Raw genomic sequence first — 16,987 nt, forward strand, 5'->3', positions numbered from 1 at the left:
AGTGCTAGGTGTGTCCAGCTCTCAGTCATGCTGGGGTTGCAGTGGAGGTCTGCATTAAGTGTATTATTTCTCCACCCCACACACCTGAAGTGCCCCAAGAAGATAAGTAAGGGGAGTGCTGTTATTGCTCACAAAGCACATAACACTTGGGTTTAGGATATATCATCAAACAAAGCTTTATTGAATTGCTGCTCAGTATTAAAAAGTGTTAAGAGTGTGATATATAAAGGGAAAAAAGCAGTGCATTTAAAAAAAAAAAAACCACCAAATAATCTGCTGAATTTATGGCCTAAGCACTGTAGTGGCTAGTTTCTGTCTCACAATAACTAGTAACATTTAGGGAACTCTCTTATTGTAGCAGGGTCTCAGCAGAGCCATACAAGGTTTCCAGGCATTCACTGGGCATGGACAAGGGCACCTGCTCCCTGTCCATACCCAAATCCCTTGGGGCCAAAGTTCTTTGCATAACAACCTGCAAGAAACAGAAACAGGAATTAAGAACAGCACCACCTAGGCTGGGGCCCTCAGCTGCTTACCATGAGGCACTAGAACACCTCGAGCAAAAGTGACACTTGAAGACCATGACTGAACTCAAGAGCTGTGGCTGTTCTGTCAGTGTAGCTCCCAACCTGCTCTGAATGCAACTGATACACCATTAAGATAAGACATTTACTGCCATTTACTGTCACCAAACACCTGTGTGGGTGGAGTTTATACACAGGATGGCACACAAGAAGGCATGGCCAGATGCTAGCAAGCTGTTTCCTTACTTTGACCTGTTCTTTGCCCCCGGCAGAGCGCACAAGCTGCTCAGCATGCAATGTTTTGCTTGAAGCAGGTGTAAGGTGCATCAGCAGCTTTAGTAACGCTTGTTTTATTTCTCAGCTCTGCTCCTATGACTTACAGAGCACTTCCATCTTGATATGAGCCTGAAACTTTCTTATACCAGGAATAAGTACAGCCTCTGTCCTTGTAACACGTTACCTTCTATTTTTGTTTGTTTCCTCACCTTTACAATAGATTTCTCCCTCTTTTTCAGTTAGGGTTGTAGATTCTAGACTTTTGCCACACTTGGCGCATCGGAAGCAGTTTTTGTGCCATGGCTGAGGAGAAATAAATGACACAGTTTAAATATACAGAATGCCTGAGTTTGTAAAAAAATACATTAACTGGAGAAGCCTGTACCAGCATTGTTTGTAGATCACCCGTGCAATAAAAAACATCTGACGTGTACCAGTAACAGACAAGAGCATCTGTGTTTCTGCAGGGGGCCCAAAGACCTGTATTCTGTACAACATTCTGTTCAGTGCAGCAATTTAAAAGGTTTGGGCTTGCTGTGCTATTTCAGAGCAGAATTTGGCTGCCAGTCAGGCAGCTGGTAGAGCGATACATAGTTTTACACGGTATTTCCATAGAACATCCCCTTCCTGCTTTAATATTCTGGCTCCATTATAATCTGCACACCACAAGACCTTCCTTCTTTTGCAGGGAAAGTGATCCTCTACCCTGCTTCAAGCCTCTGGCACACCACTATACTGCAGTTTCACCTAGGAAATCCAAGGGGAGCACTTGTCACCCTGCATTTCAAATGCTTTTTGCTTAATGAAGCTGAGGGCTAGATTGATTTGACCATTTCCAATGCTGAGAAATGCAATTTCAAGGTAACTGCCCCACAGTTGGAGTAACCCAAGTAACAGACCTTGCTCACTTTATAAAGCCCCTGTAGCAGATAAAAAAACTGCACGCACAGTTCCTTACCTTTCCAGCTCCTATTACTTTCTCTGCTGCATAAACAGAATCACCACACCTCGAGCATTTCTCTGCCCCACCGAACTTCTGAGCAAACTTTGAAGTGTTTGGACTTGTTGTGGGTCGGTGAAGAGAGGGAGTGCTGGAAGACACGGGACATTACTCTGTTACTAAATGACCTCTTCTAACAACATTAACAGAACAGCATCCAACACAGAGAACAGAATACTCCTGCAGAACTGGAGAGGTTAGCTGCCAGCAAGGCTATCCAACTATAGGGGAGAACTAAAAAAAAAATAACCAACCAGCCAACAAAAAAACAAAACAAAACAAAACAAAAAACCCCCAAAAAACAAAAACAACAAAACAACCCAAAAAACAAACTAACAAACAAAAACAAAAAACCACCCCAAACAAGAAGAGAAAGGCCATACTTAAAAGGATAATAAGTAGCTACTGTAAAATCCAGTTTTCTGAGGAGCATTTTCACTTCTCTAGAACTGTGAATTCTCTATCAGGGAATGGATTTATCAGATGGTAAGCTATGAATAATTCTGTTAAATATCTGCTCACTAATCATAATCTGCAACCCAAACCAATCACTGAATCTGGCTGAAAAGCATTCATCATATAAATGTCAAGCACAACATTTGGAAACTTGTAAGAAGCAAATCAGGAGGCATACTTCAGCTTCTTTCCACATGCTTTGCTGTACATCAAGAATTTAGTCAGACTAGGAGTGTTTACTATGCAATAGGCCTTTTAGCTTTAGCTGTAATTAAGCACAAATGGTTCTTTCATTTGCCAGTGAAAAATTTATTCTTCTGGTAAGCCCCAGATTCTCAGCACCCCAAATCCACCCCTGACAGACCCTGTTGCACATTTGCAGCTTATTTAGGACAGCAACTTGAGACCCACAGTCGCCTCTATGGGCTCATGCAGAGCAATCAGCACCTCCTTCATCCAGTCCCCTGTGGCTCATACATACATAGGGTTAGTGAATCTTGACCTGCACCAACTCCTGCTCTTACAGAGCCTACTCACGTAGTCACCAGTAGAAGCTGCATGCACTGCAGCCTAAATGGCCTTCACTCGGTTCTACTGGGGGGATTTTGCAGTATTGATATTCCAGACAATATGAACTAAACAAAATCCAGCCTGAAAAACCCCTCTGAAAACAGTAATTAGGGACACACATCCCCAACTCAGCTGACTTGCCTCTCAGGCTTGATGCCCAGTCTCTCTCCCCTGTCCATGTTCAGTGTGCCTGCTCCTTGGCCATAACCATAACCTTTCGGCCCATACTTCTTTCCATAGCAAGATTTGCAGTAAACTTCAGCATCATGAATCGCTACAGTTGTGCTGTCCAAGTTCTTCCGGCAGACCACTAGAGGAAAAAAAAAAAATAAAAAAAATTAGGTAGTTAGATTGCCCTTAAGAGCAATCATCAGCACATGCAGTGAGCCAAAAATCAAGTGAGAAGTGATGTTATGATTTTCCTTGCCTACAGTTCTTCTTCTCAGGTTGTGGGACTGACATAGATTAGAAGAGGCAGGTTGTTGTCTGAATCAGTGAATTCTGCTTAGCCCTATAACAGACTTTATTCCCTCCCACTTCTTCATGACCATGACATTTGAAGTCTGCAAACTTGATGTGGTTTGATGAATGAAGCTGCTTTGAAACCCAGTTAGCACAGGCAGCAGCTTCCCCGGACAAATGCCATACAGGCAAAAATATCAGTGCACAGGTGCCTCTGTCCTGCCCTTTTAGACAGTGTGGGGCTAGTTAAAAAATCCTTCAAGGTGGTTTTTAGTTTTTTTTCAGCCTCAGTTTGGGGCAGAGCTGAGACTGTTTCACAGCTGTCACTGGAGGGTCTGTATTTTTCTGGCATCAGTTCCTTCAGCACAATGCAAGCACTTTGTTTAAGGTAGTAGAAGGTGGAACTATTTCCTTCTTAAACCTTATTTTGTATCCCAACTAGCGAGACTATGCACATGACAAAGAACTTGGGGAGAAAAAAAAAAAAGCCCTGATTTTTTTGTTTAAAAAGAATGTTAAGGTCTTCAAAATATAGGGTGACCTTTGCTAATGGCATACATTAGCTCTAATGTTCTTATGCTCTTTTTATAAGACACAAATACCCAATAAGAAAATAAACCAATTCATGTTTGTCAAGTCTACAGACTTTAACCCCAACAGAACTATGCACTAAGGAAAAGCAAATACTCAGACACACTAGAGCCATTGTTTGACTATAAGTTCCAGGTTTCCTTTAACAGAAACTCCCACAGAAGGCTGAATATGGGGCAGGCAAGACATCTCTTTTTTTTTTTTTTTTTACTGCTTCAGAGCTAAGGGAAAGGAGTGCAGGTGCACCAAGGCTCACATGCCAGACATGGGGTGATGTTTTGCTGCAGGCCAACTGCAAACTAGTCTGAGAGGGCCAGCTGCAACTGTGGCTTGGATGAAGAAGGATAAAGCCTAGCTCTGCCCGTAAGTATTAAACATCAGCAAGCAGTACAAACCAACATCTCAGGTTTGCAGTAAGGTAATATTCTCAGATTCAGACAGACAGGCTGTTTGTTTGCAAAGTAAGAGCCTCTGATTCATAGTGACCCTTTGTTCCCTTCATCTAAGCAGAGGTCTTTTCAGCAGAGAAAGAGAGTTCAATGCCTTGCTGGGATTATTGGTTGGACTGGAAAATAATGCTTTGGAATCCTTTCATCTGAAATAAACCACAGGCCTCTGTGCCAAGAAAGTCTAGGCTTTTGGCCATGCTGAAGCACTGACAACTCAGCTGTGCTCAGGCATGCTGGTATCCCAGTCTGCGTGGGATTTCAGGGCAGGGTTTTGACAACTGTTCCTTCAGCTGGTGCTGGTCCTGGGACCACTGGGAGAAGCCCATCTGAGATTGGATCAGTGCAATTGGAGCGTGGCTACTGAGCTTTCTCCTCTGCACAAGCAACACTTAAGCCAGGTTTCCATCCCAAAGAGCCCTTGGACTCCCGACAAGAAGGCTGGGAGTGGGGGCTAATGGAGGAGAAAAGCATGTTGTGCCCTGATTTGGGGTGTGCATCCCACCCATCACACTTTGGACAGGCAGCAAAACATCTCCCCAGGATACAAGCTGTCTCTTGAGCAATGCTAGGCCTGGGAAGCACATGAGGAAGCAGGAGTCAAGCCCATGATATGATGGACAAAGCCAAATCTGGCCACTGCCATCCCCTGCATATCACAGGTGCCAGCTGAGCCCAGGATGTCCCCTGTGGATGAGCACCTTGCAGCTGGACCCCCCCTCACCCCCCAGGTACCCCAGGAGAAGTTTAGCAGGAGGGTAATACTTACTGCAGAGGAAGCAGCACCGGTGGAAGCTCCTCCCATCACACTGCACCTCCTCGGCATGGTAGACGGTGCGGCTGCAGGCACCACACTTGTTGCCTCCTCCCCAGTTTGGCATGGTGGCTCTGTGAGCCTGGCCAGGACAAAGAAGAGAAGAGAAGGGAAGAGGTTTGTTAACCACAGTGTCCTCCACTGCCTGGGCTCAAAGTCAGTCAGAGTTACAAGGTCCTTTAAACAAGGTCTGCAAAATTTGGGCATCAGTGCACAAGCCTACAGTTTCCCCAGTTGTTTAAAAAACACGAGTTTCCACCGCCTGAGAAGTTTTTGTGATCAGATCAACTTCTCAGGGGTTCAGATCCTGGACCAGACTGAAAGGTTTAGGCAGGCTCTCTATGGTTATTTGTAAAAGCAGATGGACTGGCAAGGGGAATGGAGGCTGCTACTGCTGAACAGCAAGAAAACCAGAGAGGCAGTCTTCACAAGACACCCTCCCATCCCTGTCCAGGGATTTGAAATTTACATAAATTGGATACGCACAAATTACAGTTTCATGCACAAGGGCTTTTCTGTACCTTGAACAAATGCCCCCGTAGATGGCACTGAATCAGAAAATTTCTGTTTCAATGCTTCATTAAAGCTGGGCCTCTCATCTGGTGGAAGCAAACCAGTTGTGACAACAACCGCATTTTGGTTTACTGCAGGGCCTACTATTTGGTACAAGCCAAAGCTTGTACCAGAGAACCACTCATTAGGGCTGCAGGGACATCTTAAACTCCCCTGAGATCATGCAAGCACTTCAAAGAAGTCTAACGGGGATTATTTCCCAGAGACTCCATGACTATTACATGAACTGTGTAAAGGCACCAAACAGGTATATGAATCAAACCAAGCTGTTCAAGGGGCCACAGATGCTTTAAAATAAACTCCCTCTCATGCATTACTTTCAATGGACACCCAGAAGGCTAAAGGGGAGGGACAGACACCATCACCCACCCCACATACAGCCTTAGGAACAACCTCCCAGATCCAGCCAGAAGCAGCAACTCTTGCATCCCAAGATGAGCTCCCCAGCTCCCCTCCTGCCACTACCACCACCAGCTCCCAACCAACTCTGATAGCAACTTCTCCTGCTCCTCCCATTAACAATCCTGGCCTAAAACTCCAAAGGAAAGTGCCACCTGCTACCTTCAGTTGGGTTTTTCTCCTCCTGTCACCACCAAGACCTAACACAGCAGTGTCTGATGAAGGCTCACCTCCCAGTCATTGCTGAACTGCCCGACTCTTGGGCACTCATCAATGCTGGTCAGCTTCCCTGCATCTCTCCACCAGAACATCAACTCTGGAAATCTCAGCAAGATAGAGGGATATCAATTCAGTGACTTACTCAGGTCTCATCATCCCCCCTGCTCCTTACTGACCCTTGCTTCAGAAAGGGTTTCTGGGTGAGAACCACAGGTTCATAGAATCATAGAATCATAGAATTGGCTGGGTTGGAAGGGACCTCAGAGATCATCAAGTCCAACCCTTTTACCACCGTTGTGGTTGCTAGACTATGGCACTGAGTGCCACATCCAGTCTCTTTTTAAATATCTCCAGGGATGGAGAATCCACTACTTCCTTGGGCAGCCCATTCCAATGCCTGATCACTCTCTCCGTAAAGAAATTCTTTCTAATGACCAACCTAAATTTCCCCTGGCACAACTTAAGACCATGCCCTCTTGTCTTGTTGAAAGTCGTCTGGGAAAAAAGACCAACGTCCACCCGGTTACACCCTCCTTTCAGGTAGCTGTAGACAGCGATGAGGTCTCCCCTGAGCCTCCTCTTCTCCAGGCTGAACAGCCCCAGCTCTCTCAGCCTCTCCTCATAGGGTCTGTGCTTGAGCCCATTCACCAGCCTGGTTGCCCTCCTTTGGACCTGCTCCAGGACCTTGATATCCTTCCTGAACTGGGGGGCCCAGAACTGGACACAGTACTCAAGGTGTGGTTTGACCACTGCAAGCCCAAATGGCATCTCCTGACACCCTACCCCACCTGCAGCACCATTCCCTTCAACAGGCTCCCCACAACAACAACTGCAGTGCAGGTTAGGAAGGAAGGAATTCACTGGGAACTCCTGACTTATCTTGGAACAATCCATATCCAGTTACCCTTAGAATCTCTCCTATATTGGCCAGAAAGGGAAAAAAAACACGTGACAGTGTCACAACGCCCATGGCCTGCTGCCTTCAGTCCGCTTTTTTTCCTCAATCCTATGAGCCAGAAGCAGAGGACTACCACCCTCAGTTGCCCTCTGGCTGACAGAGAAGAACTGGAAATGCCCTAGGACACAGGAGGCCAGAGAGGAGTGCTTTGCCTCAAGATGCCCTTCCTTCTAAGGGGTTCTCACTGACAATTGGGGAGATCTCAGTGCAGACTGAGGGGTCCTGTAGGCACCCAGATGCTGCCTCACACTCCGCAGGCAGGCTAGAGCACACTCCTAAATCCACTTTAGAGCAGTAGTTTTGGCTAAGCCTGAATTAAGTGAGCCATCTTAAAACAAGCCTCTTGGCCAAGCAGCCTGACTGGTAGTTGGGCACTTTTAGGGATACAGGGAAGGCTGTGCAGTTTCCAAGAGACACTGACAGTAACTGCTACAAGACCTTTGTCCAAGACAAGCAGCCATTCAGGGCATGTGGGAAAATAAGATTAGTTATTAAACTAAATTGGGGCATCTTGGGTACATTCCTAAGGCTTAGGAAATTTCCTTGGAGTGGCTGAGCAGTGCCATTTGCACACTGACACTAATTACTGAGAGATCCCTTTGTTTAATACTTCCACAGGATTAGCACCATTACTGCTCCATGGTTGAGCACCGATACCCTGACTGAGCTCATACAATTAGTTTTATGACATTTCCCACTTTGTCATTCTTGGCACATTTATAGAGTTTAAAAATTAAGATTCCATTTCTTTTATTCAACTGCTTGGCTGTGGTACCACACAGCAGCTGACATAAATCATGGCAAAGAGTGTCCTTCATTAAAGGACATATAAGCTGCACAAAGCTTTGGAAAAGGAATGCATGGACTGGAAAAAAAAAAAAAAAAACAACACCAAAAACCAAACAACACTACACCCGTTTCTAGCTCTACCCTAGATATTCCATATAAATTGGGTAACATGGGGTGCAGCTCTACTCCTTCCTAAGGAAGACAAAGCATTAGATGATCTAGCAACCATTAGCCTGATAAGGACTCTAGGAATTCATTACATGAGAAGTAAAAAGGAACTGAAATCAGTACTTCAAGGTGTCCTTGGTATCTCCCGCAGACGATATTTCTATTTATCCTCCCCATAATATTCCCATGACAGCTCCTCTGTGAAGAATGGCAATATTTCTTCAATTACCCAACAGCAAGGGCTACCCTGAGGCAGCAGTTCCCAGAAGGCACCGAAGAAAAAAAGGGCTGATGGCTTGAAGAACATCTGCACATAGAAGAACGTACAAGCCTGTGCCCTGCCTAGGAGCAGCTCTCTCTGTGCCACCCAGGAGCTTCATGCTGCTCAAGTCTCCTTCGAGAGCTCCACAGGTAGCAACTTCTGATCTTGCAGGAAGCCTTCTCGGCTCCCTCAATAATTTTCTAGTAGTTCTGGTAGTTCTTGAGCTCCGGGGAGCTCAAGAAGAGTAATTAAACATCCAGATGACTTCACTACCAGTACCAAGAGCTTTGATTTTAACTGCAGGTTTGTTGGCAGCTGCTTTCCTCCGATTGGAAAATCCTGACTTGTACTAAGCTCAAGAGGAAAGCGCATTACTCAGCTCGACTCCTCCGAAACACCACTGACAAGCTACGGCAAAGTCCTTTCCAACCCATTTGTTAACGGCAGGCTTAAATACAAGAAACCAAAAGAAAATTTCAGGCTATCCAGTCACCCTGGATGGGATGGCTTATTCCAGTGTCCCGCTGGGGAAGCCCTGTGTGTTGGAGACACACTGAACTCAGCAAGGCCAGGGAAAACCCCAGCTTCAGCGCATCCCCTCACCGGCAGCTTCGCCTCCCCCCGAACTCGCGTTGCTGCTGCTCAGGCACAGCCCGGCAGGGAGCGAAGGGCCAGGCGCCAGACCCTGCACAAGAGCCAAGGGGAAGGAGCCCCCACAGCCCTCACACCACCGGGGTTACCGTCGTGGGACACCCCCACCCCCACACCCTCCCCATAGCCTTCCCGGGTGGGGCGGAACGGGCACCCGGGCGCAGCTTCGGGCGACACGGCTGTGCGGGAGCTCGGCTGGCGACCCTTCCCACTCAGCGTCCCGTCTCCCGTCCCCCGTCTCCCGTCCCCCGTCTCCCGTCTCCCGTCCCCCGTCTCCCGTCCCCCGTCCCCCGTCCCCCGTCCCCCGTCCCCCGTCTCCCGTCCCCCGTCCCCCGTCTCCCGTCCCCCGTCCCCCGTCTCCCGTCTCCCGTCACCCGTCCCCCGTCCCCCGTCCCCCGTCCCCCGTCCCCGCGGCACAGCCCTCACCGCAGATCCAACCTTGTCTCGCAGCTTCTCAGCCCGTAGCTGCCTCGCAGCGCCTTAAGGAGCAGAGGCGGAGCCATGGCGGGTCCGGCCCAGCTCCTCCGGTCTCGCTTCCGCCGGAGCCCTCGGCCCCTTGGGGCCTCCGTGTGTTCTGCGGCCGTGGCTGCGGGAGGGGGTTGTTGCGCCCCCGGCTTCCCGGAGATGCCCACGGGTCCGTGACGAAGTACAGGTGGCCTGCTGTGGAGCCTTAGATAGGAACCCGGGCTCTTTGTGAATGGTGTCAGGGTTTTTCTTATAATAGACTTGTATATATACTATATATGTACTGTATGTATATTAAAAACTTACACTGTCCACGTGCGGTCCGCTCCCGCCCAGCGCTCACGTTTGTCTAGGAACACGGGGGAAGGTGTGCAGGGTCCTGAGATGCATTTCTCCGGAGAGGAGAAAAGCAGGAATGGGGTGGGAGCTTGGGCCCGAATGTGTGGGAGTCTGCAGGCACTCCCCGGGGCGGAATCTGTGCTACAGCTCCCTCCTAAACAACTGTGCCAGCGTGGAGAGAACAGGACCTTTAGGGCTTTAATGGTATTCAAAGTAATTAGGCCTGTCCACAGCACGCTGTAGAAAACAGTGTGGTGCTTGAGCTGCTTTATAAAAGAAGCCCCTTCTCCCAGGTCTGCGGGGCCATCACAGAGTGGCTGCTTTGCTGCAGGTTTATGCAGACAATTCTCAGCATTTAGAGGCAGACACAGGTTTATCTCCTCTTTATCAATTAAATACCGAATATTCATTACCCATACGAGAGCTTGGCTGCTCCATTTCAGCACAGAAACACCTCGGTGAGCTATGTGGAGGCAGCCCCATACAGCACCTCTAGCACAAGCACCATGCAGTAGGATGGCTGGATGCAGGTCAGGAAAGGAACAGGTTCCATGGTAGTGTCAGTGCAACGGGATGGGTGACATGCAACCCTCATTTTCCAGTGGCTGGAACATGGGGCCAAACTGCCTGTACTGCAAGATTCAACATGATGTTAGCTGATTCAACATGATGTTAGAAAGGTTAGCTGCCCTCTCTCCTTATAATGTGCCTCCAGTGTGCTGTAGTCTGTGTGCTGGCAGACACAACCTGCTGAGATTTTTTTCCTTCCCAGTTGTGATTTTCTTCTTCTTTTCATTTGCAATGAATTGTGAATGAGCAGATTGTGCATGGTTTGTGCATGTCGGTTCCCATGGAAGAAGGTGGTGTTTGCTGCGAGCAAGAACCAAGAGCCTGACCTCAAGCATCATAGCAAAAATTTTAGTCTAGGTTTTGAGGAAAGAGAGCACAATGAGAAGCAGAAGTATCAGCAACTGTTGTTTCATGACTTGGAGGTTACATGAAGGCAGAAGAACTATCCAAGTTGAGCAAATAAGAGGTGTACGAGTCAGAGCAGGCTGATTCCATTTATTGCAATAAATGCCTGTGCTCTCATGTCCAATCTGTCCCACTCCAAGCTCTCCTGGAACTACAGGTAGTGATACTGTTATTTACCATGTCTGCCCGGGTAGCCTCCAAAGCTATCAGATTTTCTCTTGATAACATTTCCTACAGATCCTAAAAATTAAACAGCAGATATACCAAAGGAAAGAGAGTAGCATGGCAGCTCTGGTGAGGTTTGACTACTCTCAAAGAAAGGAAATTCTCACTGTGAATAAGGGGCCACGATGGTGTGAAATAAAACTCTCCTTAGTGGTGAGGCACTGCTAAGTGAGCTAGAAAGAGTCTGACATTGAAGAATTAATTTTCTCCTGTCTAATATTTAGTCTGTCAGAGGCAGAGTAAATATGAGAGACAAAAATAAATATCTAGCTAAATCCATTACTGTAGGAACAATATTAAGGAATAAATCATTCCAACACTTGAGAAAAATGCCTTGTAATAAAGGAAAACAAAAGCAAGAATGAAAACTTTTACCACATACTTCTATTGATAGGGACTATTTGTATCAATGCATTTTTATAAATACAAGCATGGATGTATATTTTATCTATAAATACGTACTTATTTTATATCTAAAGCTATATATCCTATCTCCTCAGCAGATCTGTTCTTCTCTGTGTGTCTTCCCTGAGGGCACTCTTTTTTTTTAAAAAAGCTTGCCTCTGTCCCTGCTGCATCCCTCCTCACTGTCAACCACTACTTCACCCTGTTATCCTGAGCATCCCTCCCATTGCCCAAGCAACCCCACTGCCCCTCCAGCCCCCTCACCATCTTCCTGACACAGTCCCCTCCTTCCCTCTGTCTCTGCCTAACACCTGCCATAAATTTGTTTCCAACTCACCCAGAATCTCAGATGTTGCCTCTTCTCACTGGTCTGGGGAGGAGCTCCCACCTAAACACCCCTGTGCCAGTGCAGTGAGAGTGCAGTTCCCACAGCTTGCTAACTTTTTCCTTTTTTTTCCTGAATTCTACCATTTGAGCTCAGCAGCTTGTAATTAGGACAGTTTATTTCTGAGAAACCGCATTCAAGTGTATTACCAGCTCCTGTTCATTTCTCTGGCTGATTTCACAGCACTGTGAGTGAGGAAGTGTATCTTTTTCTTCTTCTTCCTTGGCCATGGGATATGTAATTGAAACAGTTCTCCCTTCACTTGTAAAATTGGCTCAAAGCATGTTTATCAACTCAGAAAAAAATATTCTCAAGGTCTTAGCTGGCTCATAATTCTATGTAAAAGTTGTTTTCCATGGGTTAGGGAGCTGAGTAAATCAGCAGCTTGTCTGACATAGTCATTTCTTAGAAGACTTGTTGCTCATGAGAGTCCTCAGGCCTTTTATATCCACAAAATACCTTCCACTCACCTGGGATTATCTTAGCCTCATTTGATCCTGTAAGCATGGTCCCACATGTCTGTTTATGGCAGAGTCAAGCTGCTTGCATTGCGGGTAATCCCTGCTATTATTTTATGAATGTTTATTGTAGATAACCAAGATTTTACTTTGCTGGGGGTTTAGTCATATTCTGACATTGTTTTTGTCAGACCTAGTTTCATCCAAATGCTGCTACTTCTGATAGAGCACCCTTAATTTTGTTCTTGACAATGCATAATTTAACTAATTTTCCTATTACAAAAGATTGTTTTAAAGCTTATCATTTACCAGCCTTTAAGGTCAACCATCCCACAGTGGTTCCCATGGTGCCTTGGTTAATTCTCACTAGCCAAACCCCCAAACTTTCCCTTAATAAAGGGAATTGTCAAGTGTGGCATAGAGCCATGCAATATCAGCTAGTGAAAAATTAATTTGTGCTCAGAGTTACTCAGATCTGCCCTGTGCTAGCAGGATGTTTGTTCAGCTAATTTCCTTATCTAACTATTCATCCATCTAAATAGAGCCATACATTTCTTCCACCGTGAGTATAACAATGATAAATCAAGGAAGTTTGCACAAATTAATGAAAATACAGTGAACATTTCTAGAGTGCACCAAAGCTGGGGGGTTTTTTATTCAGCTCTTTAAATCCAAAGTACAGATGTTTGAGCCATTCAGTAAGAGAAGGCTGTGCTTTCCATGCTCACTGATTGCTTTATAATTCATCATATTTATAAATTATTTTACTTGTAGGATAAAATATGTCTAGTGATTACAAGAAATAGCTATTTGGGTGTCCAAAAAACCCAGCGTGATCTAAGCTACTGTAATTTTATGAAATATGCAAGTATTTTCATCTTTGTTAACCTACCTACATTTTTATGTCAGTGATGCTTCTCAATATAGAAAGCAATAGTGAGATTTGTGACCCTATTCAAAATCAATCCACATCTTCCTTTTTACAGAGCATTCATTTGTTTATATAATATACTGCATGATATTTTATATATAAAATCAAAGGGACTGGTACTGAAGAGTTCCCTGCTATCAAAATTTGAAAACTAAGAAATGAAAAAAATTGAGCTTTTAATTTAAAGAATTAACTTTGCTCTGCCACTGCTAAAGAGGATCTGGGTACTTTAACACAGGTTGTCGAATGTATTAGGCTTTTGCAGTGTTCCAGATTTTTCTCACACTGAGGGGAACCTCTTGAACCACTAAAGCACCCAGTATTAGTCACAAAAAGGATTGCAATAGGATACTGAGCATCACTTGGACACGTCATTGCTTGAGTTAGCTCTACCACATGTCAGGCTGATCTGTAGTGACACAAGGTCAGTAAATCACCCAGATTACTTCTGAGCAATGCAGCGTGGTTGTGCAGATGTGCAAGAACAGTGCCATGCTTTGCCACGCTCCATCTGCCATCCCTAGGGACACCCACAACAGCAATTGCAGTGCTCCTGATGTGAGGTTTATCTAAACCCCATAAAGATGAGAGAAGCTTACTGGTTGCATCTAATCCTAAATACATTTAGTGAGGTAAAGCACAGTGTAGGCTGCCAGCAATGATGTTATCAGGCAACAGCACTATAAAAACCCAGCAGAACATTGAAGTTATTATATTCAAGTTCTGAGGGTTTGAATGGAGGTTTCTGAAAAGCCTAGCAACAAAACATGAGCTCTATTTCAGATGCCAGCTTAGCAGAGTACTAATACCAAGATTATTACTGATGTCACCTTCTTGGCAAGAGGCATAATTTTGGATGAAAGTATTGACTTCTTTAAAAAACTTTGATTTATTCACCATGCACTCACAAGGCCAGATTATCCCTTGTGCTGTGCCATGGAAAAACCTGCGGACAAGAGCCTCACTAGTCTCAGCTGTGAACAAGCTCTGTCACTGCCTGACAGGATTTCATTAGCACAGGACAAAATTTGAGGACCCACACAGCTTGTTCCAATAATAACATTACTGATTTTTGAGGAGTGCAGAGAAATTTGTTTAAAATTAGATAGTAGACACAGAGGGATGATGGCAAAATGAAATGGTCTGATTGTGTTGCTTTCAGATAGCTTCCCAGATCCATCAGACTGCTAAGCCAGTTGCTGGGAAGACATCATCCAGATCACAGATAGCAGCATCCCTAAATCCATAATGTGAAAAAGCAGTGGTTGAGCTGAAAAAAAGAACCCATATGATTTTTTATTATTTAAATTTTTTTCCCCCTCATCATTCCCTTTCCCAAGCAATGGCTAAGACCCTTCTAAACCCTTCTGCATGACCCAGGCACAGCTGAGTGTAGCTTCTTGTGCTGATCACAGGCAAGCTGTGCCAGGGGCTGGGCAGTGATCACACCCTTCCCTACCTGGCTGCCAAGAAGCACTGCTTCAGGCTCTGTTACATCACCTCTGAGCAACTTTCCTCAGAGCCACTGGCAGTCTTGGGCTAGGGCTCCCTGCTAACTGCTGTGAGAAAGATGAGAGGAGAAGGTTTCCAAGTCACATTGCATTTCTGTTGTGGAGTTTCCTGTATCCTTACATCAAGGGAAAAGCATTTTGGAATCCACAGAAAATGCTCAAAGGTGGCCAGCAGTAAACCCAGCAACATGCAGGTGGCTGCTGGAAACCAGGGCATCTCTGTGGATGCTGAGCTGCTACAAAACATGGTTTTGGTGGCCCAGACCCCAGCAGCACAACGTGCTAAGATGTAATGCTGTCTCATCTGTCCCAGGAGATCTAGGGAGAAGGAGTGGAAGTTTTAGCAGGAAACCTTCCCATCCTTCAAGGGGAATAAGCTGTTGAGTGTGGTTGGGTTGTTGCATGTCTTCTTGCAGCCAGCAGTGTTTTAATGACCCTGACTGTCTGCAGAGGGGCTTGTTGGGATTGCATATTGTTCCTGTTCTTATCTGAACAAAAAATTAGCATCAGACTCTTACTTTGCCAGTGACAAGCACATAACCTCTGTGGAGTGCATGAGAATGCTATGAAGTCTCTCTTTTCCAATAGTAGAAAAGGAAAGGACAGGTTTCCCCACCTGACATTTCCTGCTGGGACAAAGACAGCACTGTCTATAAACATGACCATGCTTCATTAACATCTTGTTGATGGAGAAAAGGTGGCACTGGGCACCACCTTAGTGGGGCTTCTAAGACTGGATGTGGCAGCAACAAGAAACAGCCATAAGCTACAGACCACCTCTTTCCTTTGCCTGGAGACTGAGTGTCTGCATCAGGTTCTGCCCACCAAAAAAGGGACATCACATCCATTAGCTCTGGATGGATCTCTTCCAAGTTCCTGGACACATCCCTGGATTCACAGTAGCAGCTTTGTGATACAACAGTAGCACCTCAAACCTACATTTTTCTATGTGTTTTAGGAAGAACTGAAGCTCACCTGTGTGCTGTCTGAGGAGGATCAAATACCTCATGAATTAAATCAGCTGATGCTTACTATTAATTAATCCAGATATAATCATTGGGTGGAACATTTTCATCTATCACTAAATAACTGCACTGGGGAAATTCTGATCATCATCAGTGGTTTCAACAGGGAGAGGACACCATGACTGATTGCTTGGAGATGTCTCTGTGATTATATTAGCATAAAGACCATCTTGATGCACAGTGAAAACCCAATGTGAGATGCTAAGCAGAAACTGCTCACTGGGGATGCTGCTTTCCACCATTACCAGAGACTGACATCATCCAGCACTGGCACTGGTGTTCCCCTGATCCCTTGGCCCCTCCTCACTTTCCCTCTTCATTCCCTGTCCATGCTCCACCCCTGTCACTGACCACAAAGTGGACAATGGTTCCCAGTGAGACATAATTTATAGTGACAATGCTAGTTTTAATTGATCATATAGCTACATCATCAGCAACAAATCATCATGAGACAGTCTTTTCTCTGTGGTTTCTTTGGATGCACCAAAAGTGAAAACAAAATACTTTGAAGATCACTTTGGCTACCTACTAGAGATCACACAGTCTTGGCAAGGGTCCCTTTTTTTTGGCACAAATAGAGATGCACTAGGAAGCTAGAGGGTGTCAGAGCCCCTTCTGTATCATGCTGATGGTCAGCTTTCTGCACTTGGTTTGTTCATAATCTTTAATGGTGCCTTTAAATTATATTGGCTGTGGTCATGTACCATGCGCTCTGTAAGACTGCACACACTGAACTGCTAAGGTGGAGCGGCACCTGTAAAATACAGATCTCTTTTACTGAGAAGCATAGGTGTGAAAAAACAATGTGAGAGATGAGAGGTTTCCTACAGAATTTTATCAGTTGAAAAGGAAGATTCAGCTTTAACAGAAGTGAAATTCCATGGTCATGAAAAAGCCCAAACAAGTTACAATGTTTTACCTAATTGAAATACAAATGTCACCTTTGGAATAAATGTAAAAATCAATTATCCTTTCTCTTTGTTGTTCTGTCAGTTTGTTTTTTACACTTCATTGAGCAAGACAATGAAATGAGGCTGCTCTGCTTCTTATCGATTCTGCTTTGTGTTCAAAACCAGTGTTTCACTCTAGATGTTGGGCAACAGTAAATGC

The 16,987-nt window shown here is 45.4% G+C and overlaps 1 protein-coding gene across 2 annotated transcripts; it reads right to left on the bottom strand.

Moving 5' to 3' along the window:
- Nucleotides 1–158: 158 nt before the first annotated feature.
- CSRP2 (cysteine and glycine rich protein 2) lies at nt 159–10,080 on the bottom strand. 2 transcript variants are annotated; one of them, XM_030448249.1, is made up of 6 exons: nt 9,930–10,080; nt 5,095–5,221; nt 2,968–3,136; nt 1,759–1,891; nt 1,010–1,103; nt 159–472 (listed from the first exon to the last, which is right to left on the bottom strand). In XM_030448249.1, the coding sequence occupies exons 2-6, from the start codon at nt 5,204–5,206 to the stop codon at nt 396–398; spliced, it is 585 nt and encodes a 194-aa protein (XP_030304109.1). In that variant the 5' UTR covers nt 5,207–5,221; nt 9,930–10,080; the 3' UTR covers nt 159–395. The 2 variants fall into 2 exon arrangements, with proteins under 2 accessions (XP_030304109.1, XP_030304116.1); XM_030448256.1 differs by lacking the exon at nt 9,930–10,080 and adding an exon at nt 9,585–9,729.
- Between the last annotated feature and the right edge of the window lie 6,907 nt (nt 10,081–16,987).

Source organism: Calypte anna, chromosome 1 (assembly GCF_003957555.1).
Source record: "Calypte anna isolate BGI_N300 chromosome 1, bCalAnn1_v1.p, whole genome shotgun sequence".
In the NCBI taxonomy this organism is placed as follows: domain Eukaryota; kingdom Metazoa; phylum Chordata; class Aves; order Apodiformes; family Trochilidae; genus Calypte; species Calypte anna.

Coding starts and splice junctions, on each gene's coding strand:
- CSRP2 (XM_030448249.1), bottom strand. CDS start 5,206: ATGCCAAACTGGGGAGGAGGCAACAAGTGTGGTGCCTGCAGCCGCACC. Junction 3,137..5,094: donor CCGGTGCTGCTTCCTCTGCA/GTAAGTATTACC, acceptor TTTTTCCTCTAG/TGGTCTGCCGGAAGAACTTG. Junction 1,104..1,758: donor AAGTAATAGGAGCTGGAAAG/GTAAGGAACTGT, acceptor ATTTCTCCTCAG/CCATGGCACAAAAACTGCTT.